This window comes from Echeneis naucrates, chromosome 13 (assembly GCF_900963305.1).
Source record: "Echeneis naucrates chromosome 13, fEcheNa1.1, whole genome shotgun sequence".
NCBI classification, from domain to species: Eukaryota; Metazoa; Chordata; class Actinopteri; order Carangiformes; family Echeneidae; genus Echeneis; species Echeneis naucrates.
The window spans coordinates 5,284,390-5,306,537 of NC_042523.1; the positions used below are offsets into that span (position 1 = coordinate 5,284,390).

At 42.0% G+C, this 22,148-nt stretch overlaps 3 protein-coding genes across 5 annotated transcripts; 2 read left to right on the top strand and 1 right to left on the bottom strand.

The window, feature by feature from the left end:
- The first annotated feature begins 514 nt into the window (after positions 1-514).
- On the top strand, positions 515-7,011 carry ehd2b (EH-domain containing 2b). 3 transcript variants are annotated; one of them, XM_029517205.1, is made up of 7 exons: positions 515-888; positions 1,979-2,434; positions 2,544-2,720; positions 3,721-3,836; positions 4,830-5,242; positions 5,390-5,554; positions 5,673-7,011. In XM_029517205.1, the coding sequence occupies exons 2-7, from the start codon at positions 2,214-2,216 to the stop codon at positions 6,219-6,221; spliced, it is 1,641 nt and encodes a 546-aa protein (XP_029373065.1). In that variant the 5' UTR covers positions 515-888; positions 1,979-2,213; the 3' UTR covers positions 6,222-7,011. The 3 variants fall into 3 exon arrangements, with proteins under 3 accessions (XP_029373065.1, XP_029373067.1, XP_029373066.1); XM_029517207.1 differs by having other exon boundaries at positions 3,721-3,818; XM_029517206.1 differs by having other exon boundaries at positions 515-744.
- A 2,369-nt stretch (positions 7,012-9,380) lies between these two features.
- Positions 9,381-11,954, bottom strand: nup88 (nucleoporin 88). Its single transcript, XM_029517878.1, has one exon. The coding sequence runs from the start codon at positions 11,947-11,949 to the stop codon at positions 9,790-9,792; it is 2,160 nt and encodes a 719-aa protein (XP_029373738.1). The 5' UTR covers positions 11,950-11,954; the 3' UTR covers positions 9,381-9,789.
- Positions 11,955-11,985: 31 nt separating this feature from the next.
- Positions 11,986-15,567, top strand: psmd8 (proteasome 26S subunit, non-ATPase 8). Its single transcript, XM_029517792.1, has 7 exons — positions 11,986-12,165; positions 12,781-12,853; positions 12,961-13,063; positions 13,167-13,332; positions 13,925-14,025; positions 14,197-14,308; positions 14,702-15,567. The coding sequence occupies exons 1-7, from the start codon at positions 11,986-11,988 to the stop codon at positions 14,837-14,839; spliced, it is 873 nt and encodes a 290-aa protein (XP_029373652.1). The 3' UTR covers positions 14,840-15,567.
- The last annotated feature ends 6,581 nt before the right edge of the window (positions 15,568-22,148 follow it).

Here is a 22,148-nt window from a genome sequence, read left to right on the forward strand (position 1 = left end):
GGGATTCCTGATCTCCTGGATGAATTCCAAAGACTAAATGACTGCGAGGCTTTGTATGATAGTCAGGAGGGGACAGTGCTGATGGCTGTGGCTGTGAAATCAGTATCCACTTTGAGACAGCCAGCAGGTGGTGCATGGATGTGGAAAAGTAGAGCTCATTTGAGTGATTCATTGCCTGGAAGGTTCAGAGAGTTTGGGAGGAGCAAGAGAATCGGGACTGTAGAGAGGTGAAAACTGTCACTCCATGACATGTTACTGTGGGTTGAAGAGAAGAGAAAAAAATGAATAGAGAAAGTTTGAAATGTGTGGAGGAGTCAGCAGCCACAGCTGGAGGGGTGCAGTGTTAAGTTGTTATCACAAAAACAGCACTGTGAGAGAATTTCATGTTTTAAAAAAAGAAAAAAACAACTCCACCCAAATTATTTATTCACAACCTCCCTCCTCCAGTTCCACACCCACTGGCCGCAGCTCAGCTCATCCCTGCCCTGAGCAGTGTTAGTGCTGCCCACAGCGTTGCCAGGCATCCCTGGAAGAGGAGGTGCGTTCAGAGTTAGGAGAAGCAAGCTTAGGGGGAGAGAAAAGTTAGTCTCAGTGTGGTTTGCCTTTTTGCTCTTTCAGCGAGCAGAGTACGGATCCCTGCCAGATCTGGAGCTCATCTGAAATACATTAAACCCTGGAGAAGAACGATCCTCTGTAATCTTGCTGCACTGACACTCTACCGTGGGTTCCTATTCGCTGTTAGAGGTACACCCATACATGTAGCTGCAGCTCCTCGAACAGACTCTTTCTGTCTCCTCAAGTCAAAATATTTTCCAAACTCCAGAGGGCAAACCTGGTGAGAGAGATCAAGGTGCTTACAGGAGGCCAAGCTTTCTTCTTTCAAATTTGGTAAATACTCCTTTTCCTTATGAACTAAGTGAAAAGCTTGAATTTGAACTTTCACCAAGCTATAGCCAGGTTGTGATGCAGCAAGGGAAGCTGAGCCTTAATGGAATATTTTAGGTCTAAAGAACACAGTTTATCTGATTCAATGGTAGTACTTTATCAATGTATATATATATATATATATATATATATTTTTTTTCATATTTGACTCTTGTTGCTGCAGACCGTTATCACATTTCTTGTTTCAAAACTGTGTTGCAGTTGTGATAGCTTAAAATGCATTTTCCGCCATCATTTATAGAAAATGTATAGAAAATTGGTCCGAGAGCCTTAAGTTTCACACAGAGTCTGGAAAAAAGCTATTATTCATCCAACTTGGCACAGTGCTTTAATATGTCTCCACTGTAACTCTCCAGGGTTCGCCATTTTGACAAGAGCTCTGTCCACACTGGTCTTGTGACATGTCAGTACCGTGTTGCCTACTCTCCTCCAGGCAATATTTTCCTCTTTTTTTTTTTTTTTCCCAAATTCAAATGGGATTTTAAAAGAAAGAAGCTCTGAAGAGATGAGTTACCATCTGCCCATGCTTGTCTTACTTTTGTGTCTCTTTGTCAGTCTTAATGAGTTGCGCTTTCAACTCCTAATCCAGTTTTTGTGTTTACGTAGACCACAGTGGAAAACGGTGTTTGGAGGTCACATTTATTTTTCCATGTGCAGACTAATCCTTAAGAGGTCTTTTCCTAACATGAACAATTGAGGCATCCACGTATTTCATGTTCCACTGAGAGGAACTGCAGGGGATGAAAGGAATGTCTTACTCATTTGACCAAAGAAATGAGCTGTGCCTATGTGAATCCTGGTGCTGGGCTGGGTTTGCAAGTTTTCCAGCATGAACACCAATTTTTTTCCAGGCATGCTCTTACAATGCTTGGCAGGCACCTGGAGGGCTGAAACTTGCTCCAGCTTCCACATCCTTGCTCCAGGTTGTGGTAAAAACTGAACCAGGCACAAGAACAGCTAGAAACCCATTTTTGCCATCCGGATTATTCTCTTTTGGATTAACCTCTACTTTCCTTTTCCGCTCTTATTCCAGGAAATAGAAGTTGTCAGCGTTGCAGCTCATTTCAAAGGGGAACATCCAGATTTCAAACAAAACATTAGCCCAATCATCCTGCTTGCCGTGTGCAGAGGAGTCTTCAAGGACATAAATACAGGAAACACCTGAAGGTTTTCCAAGGTTCAGACAGAGGATATACAACTTCCAACAACAGGCACAACCCCAGACATTGATTTTTATAAGAAGATCACAACCACATTAGTCAAGCAGCATGTCACGCTGGGGGCGAAAAAATGTGAAGAAGGCACCGGAGGTGATCCGCACTGTGACGGAGGGGCTCAAGTCCCTGTATCGAAAGAAGCTCCTGCCTCTGGAGCAGTACTACGGTTTCAATGATTTCCACTCCCCCAGTTTGGAAGATGCAGACTTTGATAACAAGCCTATGGTTCTGGTGGTGGGACAGTACTCCACTGGAAAGACCACATTCATCAAGTAAGACATCACAGCTGTGCATTGCACGACTGTGTAAATGTGTGATATTGCTAAACTTGTTGCAGTGGCAGCGGTGAAAAAAATCACAAGCTATGTGTGTGACTGACAGGTATCTACTGGAGCAGGATATTCCTGGGAGCAGGATAGGACCTGAACCCACCACCGACTGCTTCACTGCCATCATGCATGGGGAGGTGGAGGGAGTCATCCCCGGAAATGCCCTTATTGTGGACCCCAACAAGCCTTTCCGTAAACTCAACCCTTTTGGAAATGCCTTTCTCAACAGGTGAGAGCAGAAATTTTATCCACGCTGTCTTGTGTAATGACTCCACTGAAGGATACAGATATGTGTATCAGCATGTAATGGACAGACTCCACCAGAGAACCAGAGGAGGGAAAACAGGGAAAGGCAGATAGCAGATATTTTTTTTTTTTTTTGTGCTTTGGAATTTCAAGTCCATGTGCCAAATTTCAGAGCAGGGAGGCACTTGCCTTTTTTGTGGAAAAACTGAGAAAGGGAGCGATATCACCAGAGAGACTGATGAAAGCGAATATACTCAAACAGGAACCTAAAGCTACGTAAGTTGAAAGTCGAGGTCAGAGGATGCCACAGCTCCTCAGGGTGAGGACAAACAAATGAAGTCACAGACACTGAGCCTAACACGACCCAACAAGTCCCTCCTCCAGCTACCAGATTTCTGCGAATATTTACCCACAGTTGTGAACCAGGAGAGTCACATCTCACAATAAAGCCTGTTTAGCTACTAGTCACATGGACTTGAAAGTGCAGGAGTGACAGGCACATACAGTACTCCTGCTGATGCCATGATGTTTTCCAGCAGGGTCCCTCTCTCCCTCTGTGGGGTGTGTTTGTGAATGTATTGGCGTCTCTCTTTTTGCGTTGACTTCCTGTTCTGAGGGCTGGTGGGCTCGTTAAACTCATAAGCTACAGGAAGCAGGGTTGTTGTTCTAAGCCACGCATCATTAGCAGGCCTTATTGTTTGATTCTGGCAGTAGTGGTCATTTTCCTTCAGGAAGCCCACTGCAATGAGAGGCCTGCTTGCACACAATGGCCTGCAGAGGGAGGGGTGGGGGGGTTGAAGGGGGCAGCTTCCAGTCTGCTCCCGAGATAACATTGGCTTCTTTGAAAACGTTCAAATATTTTTCACATGATTTAGATTCTTTTCGCTGACAGTGACAGTGTTTCAAACACAAGTGACCTCTATGAACTCGCGTCTTATCGTCATTTATATGAGCTCTGTCCTGTCTACTGATGATAACACCAGGTTCCAGTGCGCTCAGATGCCCAACCAGGTCCTGGAGAGTATCAGCATCATTGACTCCCCCGGGATCCTGTCCGGGGCAAAGCAGAGAGTGAGCCGAGGTGAGCGTGGTAAAAAAGGTGAGGAGAGGGCATGGGGGGGCCTGCAGAGAAACACATCCCTGAGCCTCATCTCACAAACTCATCTCCTTGGCATGCCTGGATAACTCATGGGACTAGTTCGCTCTGTCACAATAACACTTGGCAGCGGAGCAGGAAAACCTCCCAGCAGTTCAATGAGCAGTCACCAAAACTTAATGAGGAACAGAGGACAAAAACTCTCAGCACATCTGAAGGAATATATGATCGAGAAATAACCATCATCACTATCTCATTATAAATTCTCCATGTTTCTATTCATGCATATTTCCAGTAACCCCTTTATAAGAATCAATCTGCATGAGCAACTAACAGTCACGTTTAGTGTCACGTGGTAAGTGTCTCCACATTATAAAAAACACATTTCCTTAATTAGCACCAGTGCTATCAACCAGGCAGATATTTTTGAAATTAGTTTTTGAAATATCCATATGTGAGATTCCTTTCTCCTCCGAAACACAGTGGAGGTGAATGGATTTGGTTTGTGGTCCTGACAGCAGCAAATATAAAAACACATTTCAAAAAATTCTGCATTAACATTTCCCAAAAACTGATTTTCTGGAAAAGCCAGAAATCTGTTTTTTTTTTTTTTTTTTTTTTGTCTTATCCAGAGTAAATGGGAGAGGTTTTTAAAAAGAAAGCACTAATGATTGTTTTAAATCTAAATTTCAGTACACAATTTAAGCGAATATTCAGTGATGGGTATCTGAAACTAAAACTACCTTCCACAGTAGGAGAGTAAGATGCACTTTTTTTTGTAAGCAGGAATATAGTGTTTCAGGTGGAGCAATAACTCAAAACTAGACATTTAGACTGCCAAAGTGAAATTAAATGTGGTATTTTACAAATATCAGTGTAGAGGTGTGAAGGGTTTGTGTTCTGTGTAGACCTTCTCCCCTCTCCTCGCCTCTGCTTTTCTACCCTTATGCTGATTCTGATTGTCTTAATCTTCCGCCACCTTTTATATCCAAACAGGTTATGACTTCCCAGCTGTGCTGCGCTGGTTTGCGGAGCGTGTGGACCGCATCATCCTGCTCTTTGATGCCCATAAACTGGAGATATCTGACGAGTTCTCCGAGGCCATCGGTGCCCTGAAGGGCAACGAGGACAAGCTGCGTGTGGTGCTCAACAAGGCAGACATGGTGGGCACCCAGCAGCTGATGCGGGTGTACGGGGCACTCATGTGGTCCCTGGGGAAGGTGTTCGGCACCCCGGAAGTTCTGCGTGTCTACATCGGCTCCTTCTGGTCGGAGCCGCTGATGGTTACAGACAACCGTAAGCTGTTTGAGCTGGAGGAGGAGGATCTGTTCGCCGACATCCAAAACCTCCCCAGAAATGCAGCTTTGCGCAAGCTCAATGACCTGGTCAAGAGAGCCCGTCTGGTCAGGGTGTGTTACCCAATGTCCTTCTGTGTTTTTCTGGCATCCCAGCCTTTAGGATTACTGATGCATTGGTAGTACTGCACTGTGTTTTAATGTTAGAAGTGTAAAAAGGCTTGGTTGAAGACACTTTGATTCTGTTTTTCTTACTCCCAGGTCCACGCCCACATAATCAGCCATCTGAAGCAGGAGATGCCTTCCGTCTTCAGAAAGGACAATAAAAAGAAGAATCTGATCTACCAGCTGCCCGTTATCTTCTCTAAGATCCAGCTGCAGTACAACATTTCCGCTGGAGACTTCCCAGATTGTGCCAAGATGCAGGTCAGACTCAGTCTGAGTTGGGCAGTCTGTGAGACTTTCATTTAAGCGCTAAAGTTTTGTCTGTATAAGCCATAAAATCTGCTGGCTAAAATGTTTTATTGTCATTTCCTTTTTCAAGGAGCAACTGATGGTTCATGACTTCACCAAATTCAAAACCTTGAAGCCCAACCTGATGGCAGCCCTCGACGAACTGCTTTCTGCTGACATCGCCAAGCTGATGCCCCTCCTGCGCCAGGAGGAGCTGGAGGCAGGAGAGCAGCTCGGCGTGCAGGGAGGGGCCTTCCTGGGGACCCGCGCCGGACCGTTCTCTGAGGGAGACCCCTTTATTGAGGAGAATGGAGAAGCATGCGAGGAGGAGGAGGACTGGGTGGTGACCAAAGACAAGCCCAAATACGATGAAATCTTCTATAACCTCGCTCCCAATGAGGGGAAGCTGAGCGGCACCAAGGCCAAGGACTGGATGGTGAGCTCCCGCCTGCCCAACTCGGTGCTGGGTCGCATCTGGAAGCTGTCAGATGTGGACCGCGATGGCATGCTGGATGATGAAGAATTTGCTCTGGCTGGCCACCTGATCGAGGTCAAGCTGGAGGGCCACGGTCTGCCACCGGAGCTCCCCAACCGCCTGATCCCCCCCTCCAAACGCAGGCAGAAGGGCTCTGACGCATAAACACATCACTAAGTTGCTGGAGCTGAGAGAGACTCTTCTCTGTCAGCTGTCACATCTTTGCTACTGTCTGTGTTTGCAAAATGTTGTCCAAACGTTTTATGCGCCAAAATGTTTCCTTCTATGTCTTCACAGAGGCTGGTTTTGGTCTCTTACAATGGAACATGCTGTATTTAAGAGTAAGTCTCACCTTTGAGACTATAACAAGTGCTTACTGCAAAACTCACGCTGGTTCCTTCTGCTTCGCTCCTCTGGCTCCTCAATGTGTGCTTTTTATGATGAACTTAAAAATATATCTACTTAGGTTTGCAGAGCAGAAGTAAACAAAAGTTGGCGCCCTCTAAGCCAGCAGCCCTCGGCCCCTGATTACGCTTCCCTTTGACCATGAGGCTTGACACTCCTCGTGTGCCCGGACTGGAATGGTTCAGTGTTCTGTATGATTGTGCCATTTTCAGACCTGTTTGCCCCAGTGATGAGATCATTTCGCCAATGTATTTTATTCTGCTGAAATGATTTCGTTTATAGCATTTTCAAATCAAACTGGCAGCACGAATCTAATAACCTTAATGTGTTTCACCTGCTTTACCTGCCACCATTTTGTGCGTACTTTATATCTTATTTTTGAAACTGTTTTGTATGTGCAGGAGCGAGACCTCAGCTACGTAACAGAACATGCTGAGATCAACCTTTTAACAAGATTGATTGAATGATACATTACTGACTACTGTACACAGCTCCACCAAGTGTTCTTATATTAACTAATATTGTAACCAAATAAAATTCCCTGACTGTGCCTGACTGTCTCTGCTATGGACCTTGTGGAAGAGGTTGCTAAACGTGTCTCTATTTAAACATAAAGTACATAGTACAGAAATGAGAGTTTGGTGCATTTAACTTGGCACTTTGAACAAGGTTTTCTTTTCTGTCGAGCTCAGTTGGTCTCTTAGTGACAGCTGAGATAAACAGTGACTCACACTCTCCCCTGCCAAGTCCCCATTCCACCATTTTCCGAGGCTCTCTCCCCTCTCATTCCCACCATCTGAAGCTATTTCTCTCACTCCCTCTCAAACACACACACACACACACACACACACAATTAGGTGCAGTCCATTCCCCCTCTTCCTCTTCCACACTCCCACTAGGCTGCCTGTGCGTCTTTTTGGTTTTATCCTGTGCAAACTCTGCCGCATGAGCACAAATATGTGTCCCGTGTAGGGAAGCATGCATTTCACATGAAGGGTCGGAGATCTGCAAAAGAAGGGGTGGCCTCCCCGCCTATTTGTTCCACTCTTCTATGGAAAGAAACACAAATGAGAAACAGAGGGAAAACCAACTGACTCCTCCCGCCTCTCCAGCTTATAGTGACTCACATATGAAGAATGTGGTAGGCTGGCCCAAGAGTTATTAATATCTCCTTTCTGAGGGTCCGCTAAGGTTCCTCAAGCTTTTACACAGGATCTAGATACTGTACCTTTAGGAAAAGACTTAAACAACATACTGAGTGCACTCCGCCACACCCTCTCTGGTGTATTTGTGTGTGAGGGGGAAAGAGTGAAAATAAAGTCAAGTATGGTGAAAACATTCAGTGAGCACAGCTGCACAGCTCCATTGCTAAACTATTGTTGGCATCTTGTTGTGGTATTTCTAAGTCATTGCTAACAACTTAATCTGCCATTTTAGAGAGGCGAATAAAAAATCCCCATAGCGGTTTGAACAATGCCTGTCTGTTACATAATTAGACTCTGCTGAGTCATAAACCATTTCACATATTCGCTGTTCAAATGGAGCTACCTAATGCCGTTTGCAGCGGCAGGGTTAAGGACAGGACCCCCACCAACATCAGACGTCCCCAATGTTGAAGCTTACTCAACAGAACCTGGGTCTCCTTATACGTCACCCGGTGTTTACATGGGGAATTCCTCACCAGCAGACCTGCAGTGGAGAAACAAGGGAGGTCATCATCTCAAGAGTGGGGAGACATCTGGTGGACAGAGACAACCTCACACTGGGACTGCCCAGTGAAGTGCCTGACTGTAGATGGCGGATCTGAGGCGTGGATATACGTTCAGTAGATCACGGACTTTAGATGAATTCGACCACGCACCCCTTTCTGTGAAGATTTTTCCTTTCACATATATTATCACATGAACAGAGGGCAGAGCAGTTGTTTCTCCTATCTCCGGTGTGTTAGATTGGAATTTTGAAATGTGTCACTTAATGAAGGTATCCTCTACTGCACTTGGGATGGGTTGCTTGGCTGCAGATCTACAGCCACTAGTACTTAAGATGGCTCTTCACTATTGGAAAATATTTGCCTGACGAAGTTCTATATGTTGCAAATACATTTTTTGGCAAATCAAGACGGCATGCAGGATTTCTTCATGGCCAAATTTTCATTAGCAAAGTTGGTATGCATTTTTGCTGGAGACCCACTTTCCAAAGCTCTGCATTAGAAAAAAAAAAATGCTCTTATTTCTTTGGGCCTATGCATACACTACCACTACCTGGAAGCGTATGCACAATCAGTTGGCAGGTACAGAGCTCATACAAAAACTACATTCACAGAGGTCTATGGTTTTAGTCTGTGTTATACTGTTATAGGGCTTGATTCAAGCTAATTCCACTCTGATGTGACGACACAAGAGCACTACAAATTTTGGCTCTGAAATTCCTTGAATCAAAACCTCTCAAAAAAAAAAAAAAAAACAACAACCACCCAAAAAACAAAAACAATAATAAAAGCTGAATTAGTTGTAGCTAGGTGTGACTCATTAAACCACTAGATGCATGGCGACAAAGTTTCCTGTTCTGTCTGTGTATATGGGTCCTCATTGGCTTCAGTTATTCATACCATGTGGGTATTTTACAGCCTGCTGAAACTTCAGCTAAAATCCATAATGTATTCACACAGATGGATGCACCAAGAACTGAATGTGGCCCATCTCTTTTCTGAGTTGCATTAGGAAGCTCTCTCTTGTAATAGGTACATCAACATAGTGACCACCTTTAATCTAATTACGGAAATGTGAGTATGAAGACTCATTTGTAACCCAATTCCTTCACCTAGGTTTTTAATATTTACTATTTTTGTTTGGTGTTTTTAATTTCACTAATCAATTTACTGATGTAACTGGTTACAAATGAGTTAATATAGAGTATACATAGAGTATTACAGTTTATTATTTATGCAAAAGGCAAACAAATCATGTTGAAAATAGCTTGGCAAGCTTAGCTCAAAATATTCCCCATTTTATCTGAACATATTTTGCTCTATATAGATCACTGGCTCTAACCCTAACATTTAGAAACATTGATGGAAGATTATGCAAAATGGTGCGACACGCAAAACAAAACCAAGATCTCACTATTAAGAGTCAAACAATATATTGTAAAAAATGTGAAGTTATAGCAGAATATAAAAATCTGTCAAATTCAAATATCCTTTTCACACACTTATTTGGAAAGACAGCCCTGATTGCAGCTTCTTAAGAAAACATCCCAAAAATGCAGATTTAATGACTGTATTGAGAGGAGCATTTGAAATGTTTCCCCCACACATACTTAGCGGTGCTTAGAAACTGAAATGGTTTTTGATGTCTTTTATCTGCTTCATCATGTCACCAATTTGCTGTCCCTGCTCTCGAAGCACATCCTGAACGACCTTCTTCTGATGGGCGTTGAGTGTGACAGTTGTCCGGGCTGCAGGTGCCTCCTTGTCCACTTGTTTCTTCTGGTACTCCATCTTCATGTTCACCTGTTTGATGCAGTTGTCAAGATGTTTCAGTTGATCGTTGATGGCCTGCAGCTCCTTCTTCATATCCTTTTCACTGTTTGACAGTATTGGCAGTTTGCTTTGCAAACTGCCCAACACTTTTTTCACCCTGTTCATGATGGTTTCCTGGCGATACTTTGCATCCTCATATTTATCAGCCAATCTCTCTGCTGCCTCTCTCAGACTCTTCCTCTCCTCTCTGCAGAGAGCCATCTCCTCCAACTGCTTGTTCTTCTGGCCTGTCAGGAGTTTGACCCTCCTCTGCATCTCTTCACGGGCCATGTCCTGTTTGAGAATATACTCCTCACGGAAGACCTGTGTGGCTCTGCTGAGGAGTTGCAGACACTCTGGAGGGGGTGGTGATGTGTCCTTGTCCCCAGCCTTAAGTACAAGAGGATTGGTGGCGCTACGTGCCAAAATGTTGCGGATGTGCTGCTCGAAGGAGTCATTGGCCAACCCCCGCAGTGGGGAGCTGACAGAGCCTGAGCCTGGATGGGAACACAGCAGGGGTGGTGAAGGAGGGCGAATAGAGCTCAACAGGGGCAACAGAATGCACTCATAGGATTTGGTGATGCAGATCATGGTGGCACCTAGGGAAAGATCTGACACAATCAAAAAGCCACGTACTGGAGCAGATTGACTGCTTAGGAGTGGTCTAGTACAAAGAATGTGCTCTACAATACAGCGTTTCTCAGCAGCCAGCTCCTGAAGACTGTCCTTATCCTCCTCATTGGACTGGAGGAACTTCTGCAGCTTGTTGACCCAGATTAACCCCACACTGTGCACCCCTGCTTCATGGGTGCAGTGATATCTGTACTGGCACAGGGGGTCTCTGTGCAGTCTGATGGGGCAAGTGAAATCAAACTCTTGAGGCTCTTCGTCCTCTCCTGTGGCTACTTTGAGGGTGAGCTCTAGCTCAACACACTCAAAAACATAAAGAGCTGGCACCGACTCTGTGCCTCTGATCCACTTCTCTACCGCTCCCGTCTCCTCCTCTTCTTCAGACTCCAGCACCACACAGTGATACAGCGTGCCTGTCTCTGTGGCGATGACCAGGATAGTGGGCACACATGGCAGGCAGAGGATGGCACAAGCATCATAGCCATAGTTGTCCTCTGCTGCAGGATACATGGGGAGCGGCCCCAGCGGTTTACTCACATTCACACTTTTTGCTTGGCTCGCGTAGCTCACATAGGTCTCCCCGTTTTCGTAGAGGATGTACAGAGGATAGACCAGCTGCTCCTTGGAGCTCGGCGCTGACAGATGCCGTGGGGGGGGCGCAGCCGGACCGAAGTCGAACGCCACCGCTATCTCGCCCAGAGACGCTGCATAGGAGCAGACCGGAGGGTGGGCGCTGCTGTCATCATCCGACTGCGACAGAGGCAACACTTTGGCCGGCGTCTGGGGTGACTTTAAACCGTAAAACCTGATGGTGTTGTCGGATGTAAGCAGCACAAGATGCGGCTCGTCGGTCTCGCTGGGATACCAAGCCGCCTGCCGGAGACTCACCGACGCCGAGCTGGTGAAAAACCGCTCGGCCACCGAGATGGTCCTGCAGTTGATGTCGCTCCGTCCACCCTCGAACTCGGACCTTTTGCCCCACCGCTGGGGAAGCTCCAGCACTGAGATGCCCCGCTGCCCCACCAAAGCAACATGGTGCTGCGTTGGACTCAACAGCACTCGGCAAACCTCGAAGAGAGGAGGGTTGATACACCGCAACGTCTGGTAGTTCCCGCTGCCGCGACTCTCGTCAGAGTTCAGCTGTCTCAGGTTGGTGGTGTAAAACACGCGGTCTGCGTCGTCCCATACAAAAAAGTCTCCGCCCAAACAAAATGTAAGGTTTTTGGCGAGCCTTCTTTCATTTGAGTTGTTTTCACAATGCAAGTTATCGCGTATTTTTTGGAAAATCGCATGATTGGGCAAATCATTTAGCCACCGTTCCGCGCCGAACGCCGCCATCTTGATTCCCTCTCTGTCGCAGAGGAAAAACGGACCATGGCAACACGAGTGTTTCACGACAGTCATTTAACGTATTACGGTGGCCGGTGTCGTACATTTTGCAGAATCACCATGGCGTTGAAAGAGACCGCTGGGCTGTACGAGACGCTGAAAACGGAGTGGAACAAGAAAAACCCAAACCTTAGTAGATGTGGAGAACTCCTGAGTAAACTCAAGGTAGAATCTCAAATCGATGTACCCGATTTTGGTTTTATTAGTCGAGTCAAGCGCACTGTTTACGTAGGAGATGTCACCGTGATTAACAAATGTAGCTAAGCTTGCTAAGCTAACCAGGCTAACATTATGTGTAGAGTTTTGGTTGTAAAGGCTTTGACTCCTTCGGTCTTCTTATTTTTACAGTGTTAATACTGACTTTGTAAAATACGGTTGGCAACAATATTAATTGGCCGAGAGTTTCGAAGGCAGAGAAGAAATGAATAACTGTCAGTGCTGCTAATTCAGCGTACCTTTCGCTAATTCATTGTCCAGCAACTTTTGAAAAAAATAAAAATAAATAAATGAGCTCGAAATATGTTTTTATACTTTCTTATCAGGAGAAGAGGTCATTACTCATTTTTGATAATTATAATTACAGCACTTTTAGAAATCATTTTGTTTTGCCTACGCTTTGTTTTTCTCCGGAAACCCCTGTCACAGGGAGAACGGGTAGCAAGTTTGGCTACGCCGTGAAAGAGTCATGTTTATATCTGTGATTGTGACGATGCATCAGGAAAATCAAATAACACATTTTGTTCGAAATGTAGACAATGACACAATGACTGCTCCTCCCAGGTTTCATTACTGGAGCTGAACTTCTTACCAACCACTGGATCTGCGCTCACTAAGCAGCAGCTCATTTTAGCTCGTAAGTATAGGAGTCATCTCAAGCCAAAGCACAACGCTTAAATAATCAAGCCTTAGTGCTTTTAAAGCCATATTCCTAATTAAAACTGATCTGTGTCTGTATTTCAGGTGATGTCCTTGAAATTGGAGCTTTGTGGAGTATCCTCAAGAAGGACATCCCATCCTTTGAGAGATACATGGCACAGCTTAAATGTTACTACTTTGATTACAAGTAATGCCCCTTTTATTTTACACACATAGTGGTGGATTTTTTGACACGGTCCTTGCCATCTTTTCTAACACTTTTCTTTATCTGTATTTTCTTTGTCATTAAGGGAAGAACTGCCCGAAGCTGCCTACATGCACCAGTTACTTGGATTGAACCTACTGTTCCTGCTCTCGCAGAACCGTGTATCTGAGTTTCACACAGAGCTTGAGAGACTGAGTGCACGAGATATTCAGACCAACGTATACATCAGACACCCAGTGTCTCTTGAACAGGTGTTGTGATTTATCGCTGGTAAAAGCACATATTCAGAGTAAAATTTGTAATTATTTGCATTATCCTTCAGTGACTTTTTGGCAAAGTTAGTACTTTGGATGCTTAAATTGTTCCGTCACATGATAAATTTGTAATAAGTAGTGATCTTAATCTTTTTATGAATCTTAATTATGTTACATTATTAACTAATTGCAAGTCGTCATGCCTTGCCCACACAGGTAGTAAGGAGCATCCAAAAACTAAATATGGAATTTCTTATACAGTATTTATGCAACACCATAAGTACTCCATGTTTACTACTACTTGTAATCTTTAAATGGGGAAATAGTGAAAGTAGAAAAGTATAAGCCAAGCCAATTTACTTTTTTGTGTTATTTTGGCCTGAGATATATAGATGTGCTTGCTTGTGATATTTACAAACAAAATTCTGAGGCACACATTACTAAATAATTGGCATCAACTATCACTTATTCCCACTCATCATTCAGGCTGTGGAATTCTCTATTAACATAAAATGATCTCTACTTCAATAATAAGAACTTGGATATGACTTGAACTTTAATGTTTCATATCCATTCTTTGCTGTTTCAGTACTTGATGGAGGGAAGCTACAACAAGGTTTTTCTGGCCAAAGGCAACATCCCTGCTGAGAGCTACACATTTTTCATTGATATTTTGCTTGATACAATTCGGTAAGGTTCAATATGATAACCATGACTATTATCAGTTCTGCTGTTGCATAATTGAAGCTGTTCATTTCTCATGCTTTGCAACCAATGAACCAATTCTTTACTTTTATATGTGAAAATAATCCTGGTATCGAAATTTTTGATTGTGATGTCCTGTGACCTTCTAAATTGCAGCGACGAGATCGCAGGTTGCATAGAGAAAGCATATGAGCAGATCCAGTTCAGTGAAGCCACTCGTGTGCTTTTCTTCTCATCCCCCAAAAAGATGACAGACTACGCAAAGAAGGTATATATATTCTCATATTGATATTAGAGTTATGACTATAGGTCAAATCAAAAACATTTTATTTTGAAGCGCAACAGCATTTTACAAATGTAAAAAATTGGTTTTAACACCAATACCTTGTTAGGGTTTAAAAACAAACACTCCCCTAATGAAATGTAATGAATGTGTATTACTTTTATTATTATTATATTTACATTATGGAAAAAGGTGGGAAAAGCAAGCCATTGCCTGGAATGAATGATTATTTATTACATATTGTTCAACCTTCAGAATGTCATTAATAAGTTGGTAGGGCAATTCATTTCTAAAACATCAAATGGGTTCCTTCCAGAATTCTTACCTTCAATGGGGAAATTACCACCAATCCAACGGTGATTGTTCTTTTCATTTCAGAAGGGATGGAGTTTAAGCCCAGATGGCTATTACTCTTTCAGCAGTCAGCAGCAGCGGACAGAAGAGGTGACCATCCCCTCCACGGAGCTGGCACAACAAGTCATAGAATACGCACGACACCTGGAAATGATTGTGTAATCCGCCTCCAGGACCACCTTCAACCTTGTATAGACATGCTCAGACAAACAAGACACTGATTTAATGTATCGTCATTCAGTTCAAATGCAGTTTCCCTGAGGATTATGACTTCATTTATTTCCAGGACACTTTTCACTGTACTCTTAGACCCATGTACAGGTCTTCAGTCTGGCAGGTTGCTGTCATTTTCAAAGATGGGGAACAAACCTAAAAGTATCACTTGTGATCAGTCTGTTCAACAGTTGCTAAATATCTGTCTTTTATTAAAGACTGTCAAAGGTTTAGAAAGTAACATTATTTTGCTCAAGATGCCATCTGTCCAACAATAAAATGAGCTTTTCACGGGTTATTCCCAGCTGCTGACTGAAAAACAAGAACTTCTAAGTCCAGCATTTAATACCCTTGGAGCTCATTTGTTATACAACTACAAGAAGATTCATCACTGTAACCCCCCTGTGACTTTGCCTTTCAGTGTCACACAAAACTAAAAACATTTTGTTTCATAAACTTTTTTTATATCTACAAAGTTGTTTTTTTTTTCTCTTTAGTAGAGCTCACAGAAACGTATTCCCCTTGTATCCTAGCAACTGACAGAATTGCCATTGAAGTTTGAGTGTTTTCTAAATGGTAATGCCTCTTTCTCCAGAGATGGTTTGTAATCCAGTTGCTCTTACAATGCAAGTCTTTGTCTGCAATAAGTGATTCAGAGAATAAACTTTTTGAATGACTGTGTTTCAGTTTTTTCTTTTGTTTTTCTTTTTACTACAACTCTATTATTATTTGGTAGCAAGTAATTTGTCACAATTTTGAAGTTGTGCACATAAAAATAGTTTAATGTCGTAAGATTTTCTATCTGCTTCCTCATGTTCAAACTGTTTCAGTGCTAGGAAAGTTGCGAGCACTGTGATGGTTAAACCCAAGGAGCCTTCGTAATGTGGTTTGGGCAGTCACCAATCCTGTGGAATTACAAGGCAAAGATGTAGTTTACTGATTTTAAGCAACATAATAAAACCAAATAAAGGAAACTGCAAGAAGGAGCAAAAAGCTGGTCCTGGTTTTTGAGACAATAGTTTACACTAGTTTGTCAGTGACTACTATTGTAAAATTGCTTCAAGTGTTATGCATAGCTCACCACTTCTGGACGTTTGGTGGCAAGCCTGACCCTGGGTTATGCTGACAGCGTGCCTTGCAGCAACACGATGCATTCACGGTGAATGGGGGCCAGTGACCACAGACTTTGTTTTTCAGAATAACTGGAGGTGTAATGGCTGGCTCTTGTATTTCTTCTTCAATCTGACAATATTTCTTGTTCATTGTGGATTTCATGAACTTTTTTTCAGCTGTCACATGACTTTTATCTAATGTTTTGGGTGTGTTTTTTTTCTTTGGTTTAACAGCAACAGTATTTTGAGGTTGAGAGTCCTTAAATTCATCCTGAAGTCTTAACTTTATGTCTAAATCAGTCATTTTCTCGTGAGTGTCACCATTATCATGGGTGTTGGTGCATCTCTTCTCCACTTCGGGGACATGTGGTGCTACAGCTTCCATGCTGTTTTTTTCTATGCAAGGTGAAGTGTTTCCAAAACCACCCTTGTGAATTTGAGGAATATGGCACTGATCACTGTGTTTCATAACTGGACTTGCTTCCAGAGTAATGTAAAATTGCTCTTGTGGACCCTGTGGAAAAATGTTGACTGTTTCTTCAGCTGTTTGCTGGGAACTCTTACTGCCATCTCCTGGTGGAGTCTTAAATTTCTTCTCTAGTTTCTGCCTGAGCCTTATTCTGGCAGCATTCGCTCTGCCTCTTTCTGATTTGTCGTTGACACAGTATTGATAGCCCACTGATATCTTAGTGTCTTGGGTCGAGCAATGCTTTTGTGATGTATTCTCCTTATTCCTGACTTGATCATTAGGTTGAGATGACATTTGTGCTGAATGGTTTAGCAGTTCCCTGGCTTTCGTGTCATGCTGTTCAGCAATACTTGATTTTCCATTTGTGATTTGATGTGCAGTGTTGTCGGCCTTCACTGTTCCATGGCAGGTTCTTTCAATGATATTATAATTTTGACTTTGACCGTGTAGGTTTCCTGCAGGTGCACCTCTACTTGTCTCGACAGTGTCTAGCATATCACAGGCAGAGGGAAGCTGAGTGATCGTTTCTTGTTGCTCTATACTCCATGAGCTGGTGAAAAAGTTCAACAAATAAGCAGTTGCAACAAGGCTGTAGTTCATAACATTTTTGTGTGTACTTTCTCCATACAAAGCACTTAACTCACCTGAATTCTACCTGAGAAAAGGTGTCTTTGCAGAGGACCTGTGTTGGCACCTGGACAGAGTTTAAAGACTTCTTTTCGTCCTCGTCACATGGTGCAGCAGCCTGTGCTGTCAAAAATGTTACCTCTGATGCAACAGGACTGTGCTCTGATGGTGAGAAATGACTTGTTTCACCGGACTGAAAGTGGCCACCCATCTTCTGTTTGTCTGCCTTTGTCTGTATTAGCCCCCTAGGTTTTTTTGAGCCCAGTCCTTGACTTGCTGGTGCTTCTTTTGTGGTTCCATTTATATCTTTATTGATTAGCTGCTTTTCCTTTTGTTTCACCTTTTTTGATTGGCGAATACCCATCCTTCTTGTTCAGCTTTCCTAAAAAATAGAAATGTTGTCTTATTAGTGGATGAATATATCATACCAAAAGAACAAACCCAACAATGAACTAACTAACTCACCAAATCTGACCAATAAATATCCAAACTTCATTACCACAGCTACTGTAGTTTATTTTCACTCAGTGTTACATACACTGTCCTGCTGGTTGAGATTTCTCTGGAACACCACAGATATATTAATCTGCTCTTTAAAATAATCCCAACACTAGCCCTATGTAATGGCAGATGTTACAAGGAGACACAAAAATATACATACCCCCACTTTATAGTAATTTTTACCTCCACGTTGAGTGTTTTTATAACATGTATTTTTATTTTGTCCAATACAATTTTTTCTAAATTAGAAAAAAAAATAATACATGATTGAATGCATCACAGTAAATTACCATAGAGGTTAGATGTGGTACAACACAAATAATATACAGTTAATAAAATGAAAATACAATTAAAATATTTTATATAGAATGCCATTTAAAATGGTATCAATAGTTTGCGGGCAAGACTGTTTCAATTTTTGATGTATTCTATAAATTGATCCACCAAACATAATAGAAAAGGGTATTTCCAATTTACAGAAATCGGTAATATACCATCTACAGGCCGGATAACATACTGCACCACACTTTCAGAAACAAAAGAACTACTGCCATGCTGTAAATATACACCTGTGCATCAAAATTAAATTAAAAAAATGCAAGACTAGGGCGCCATAGTGGTTAACGCTGTTTCCCCACAACACGAAGATAGCGGGTTTGGTTCCCAGGTTCTGTGTGGAGTTTACATGTTCTCCCGGTGCCTGTGCGGGTTTCCTCGCACCATCCGAAGAAATGGGTGATAGTCTGGTGACTATAAATTGTCCGTAGGTCTGAGTGCGAGTGGTTGTTGGTCTCTATCGGTCTCTGTGTGTTGACCCTATGATGGTGACCTGTCCAGAGTGACCCCGCCCTCACGCGCTGGGATTGGCTCCAGCACCCCGCCTTAACCCGGAAACTGATAAGCGGTTGAAGATGAATGAATAAATTACTTTTGTAATTACTTATTTAAATAGTACCATACATTGGTCATTTGAATCAAAAATGACCAAAAAGCAAATTAAATAAGAAAGGAAATTACGTATTGCATCAGTATTATTTATGAGACATAACGTTTAAGGTAAAAAAAAAATAAAATAAAATAAACTATCATTTGATCCTGTTTACTGAAGCAATGGCACACACGCTAATCCACTTTTTTAGCTTAGCCACCTTGTCTCTCCTCACTTGGCCCTGCAAGCTAGTGTAGAATGATCCGTTTACGTTTACTTTAATGACAGCTCAAAACATACCGGCATAAGAAATCGTCTGGTAATCGAGACAACAACCCCTGAACTTCCACTCGAACCTATATAAACTATATATGACAGCTAGCATACTGCTCTCGGTGGCAGGTTTCATAGTGTCGAGCCAGCGTGAAGTGCGTCAGAGTCACGTCAGAATATACCATTGTGTGAGCGGGTGAAGATGAGATACTATTGTAAATATTACATATATTTATTATAATGATGATGATTATGCTGATCATTATTATTATTATATAATATTGTATATTACGATATATATCAAAATGTAATTAGAATGCCAACCTTTGAATACGGATGCGTGATGATAGGGAAATGCAATTTAACAGGTGGCAACAAAGCCAAACGAAGGGCAGCTACAACAAATAAACATTATAATCTCCATAGTATTACTGGACGTCTCCGTGGCCCATATTACTTCCTGTTAGAGACCATCACAGAAAGGAAATTTGATGTGGGCCCCCACTGAAAAATGTTTGGGGACCCCTGGCTTATTACTGTCGACCATCTGACGCTAACTTCCCTCCCATTCATTTCAGTACAGTAACCGCAGACACCGTTTTGTTTCTGGTTTTAAAATAAATAAATAAATAAAAAAAGATCGTATATGTTATGTTTTTTCATAAACGCCGTAGCTGCAGAATCTTGCACTTGAAGTGACGAAGGCTAAAGATGTGCTGCAAGTAAGTTGGTCTGCTTATTCGGTTAGCTACAGTGCTAACCCTTTGCTAAAACTGGTTAAGAAATTGACTCGAACCACATTAACAGTTAAAACTTTAGTTGAGAAGACGCAGCTGTGGTTAGTTGGTTAAGTAAGTTGAGTAAAAAAAAAAAAAAAAAACAACAACAACAACAGCTTACTTGTTTCAGAGGAGATGTTCATCACCATAGACGCAGTAACGGTCTCTAACGGTTCGAAGTTTCACGGAAATTGTACAATAACTAAGCTAGCGCGCGGTAAAGATGGTTGCCCACAGCGACAACACCGGAGCTGACACAGGACAAGTCCATTTCACAGTGGGCACCTGTCCCCAAGTCCGATGTCCTGTTAAACAAAGCTGATCGTTCAACAAGTAAAACTGAACGTGCTGGCAGAAAAAGGAGCTGTACGTGTGAACTTCAGTGTGGAAGGGACTAGATCACGAACACTCTTGCTGTTAATCTGGTCGGCCCATGACTTTTAATTCATAACCCCATCAGATACCACTTATAGATTCAAAACGAGTTAGGAGCTTTAACTGATCACAACTGGAATTGTGATTGGCCCACTGTTTATTAACCCCTAATAGATCAACTCCAAAACATTCATAAAACAAGCAAACAATAAATTGCAGAATTCGCTCTTATAGCATAAGGAGTCAAGTCACAAATTCACTGGGGAGACTTCTCCAATGAGCTGCATGTTTAACCACCTCTCTTGCCAATAAGAGGCCAGGCATAGACCAAGAGTAGAAATGAAGCCATTATTTGTTACTCTAACTTCAGGTTTATAAGTTTTGCTACTGGCTCCTTAGAAAAGGAGAAACCCATAGACCAATCTGTCATCTCTAATAACTTATAACTTATTACAGAGAGCAAGTAAGGGTAACCAAAATAAATGAACCACCTGATTGAAACATGTAGTCATGTTATTTCAAAAAACATTTCATTTAACCACTGGTTTAAATATTTATATTAGTGCAGAATGGGAACATCTTTTTCTGCAATAAAAACAGTTCTTACATCAGTATTTCACAGTGCATTGTATTGCTCTTTCTACACAGGTTTTGACAGCGTTTCACCAATGAGGCAAACTCTTCACATATTAAATTATTACAACATACCATATCTGCATAGCATAATGCTTGTAGGCAGTTTACATTTGGAATTGGAGTCAGATATTATTCAATGCTTTTCCAGAGACGAGACATTCAAAAGTTATTATCAATAGATGGTAGCATTTCTGTAGATCTTAAGTAGATATGGAATAACTCACTAATTGCAATAATCACATCTTTTAAATACTCTTGGGCAGAACGTGGTACACAAATCTAAAGCATCAAAGACTATGATGGCTCACAGATCAATCACCATGTTGTGTCCTGATTTTGTGTTTTTGGTGAAATAGAATTATTAGGATGTAACTAGTTGATTATTAATTCCTGATTATGGTCAGTATTATTTAAATATTTCATTTGAATAAATTATGTTACACTAATCTTTGCCGCCACTTGTTATGGTGACAGCTTAAACAGACATCAGAGTAACAAGGTACGCTAACAAATCGTGGTGAGATATGTCCTCAAATGAATGCAAGGAACAATAAACACCTAACAGGTTCCTAAATGTTAGAGCCATGAAACCAACTGGTGTCATTTACTGTAAGCAACGACTAAACTTCCACAACAGGGTTGCACAAAGCAAATAAAGAAACACAAATATTTAGCTTGAATAATTGCAGGAAATTTTCTTTTGTTTATCGCAAGTTATAGCACAGGAATGCACAGGGCAGCGTTTGGACCTTGATCTAAAATTTTTCCGAGCTACTTTTAATCTCAGTCTGAGATCATTTTTGAGCGAACTATAAAAAAGGATAAATGATGTCTAGAAAAGTGTTACTACTAATCAAAGAAGAAACTGGATCAAAGCGATCTGTTAAAGTACACAATGATCTTATTCATGTACTGTAAAGACAAATCTCTGTGTGACACTTTTGCATTGAAATAAGCAACTGAATAATGTGATAATACTAGACAAAAATTGGCACATCCAAGATTTGAACTGGGAGCCTTTAATTCCTTCCATATTCAGGGATCATATCGACAGACATTTCGATGACCATCTTTGTTCATCGTTTAGTGAATCACTGACTGATTATAGTTTATAATCTTCTGAGTGTTTACCATAGATTCCTTCTATGCCCCTCAAGTCAATCAATGTAGACATTGTTGACTGTCGACTCATGCTAGTTTCATTTTCATACTCGAGAACATATAGGTAATGTGTGTATTAATATTGTTTTGGAATAGTGTCATGCTAATCCCTGCAAAGTTTAAACAATTTGCACTTTTTTTACTATCTTAAGGAGTCAATATTGTTGTTACACTCTAAAAACAACAAATTAGCCTAAATTTGCGCCCATAATTCAATATCAGATTCAAAATATTTTTCTTTTTAAAGAAACCACAAACTTTAAACACCTTTTCATCCAGATTTCTGCGAATGCAATATTGACTGGTTTCAGTGATTTCACCAATTATTGTTTTTAAAGTGGAGTATCTCTTTAAATAGATAGGTATTGCTGTCCATGGTCCTGAAACCTTCGCCACG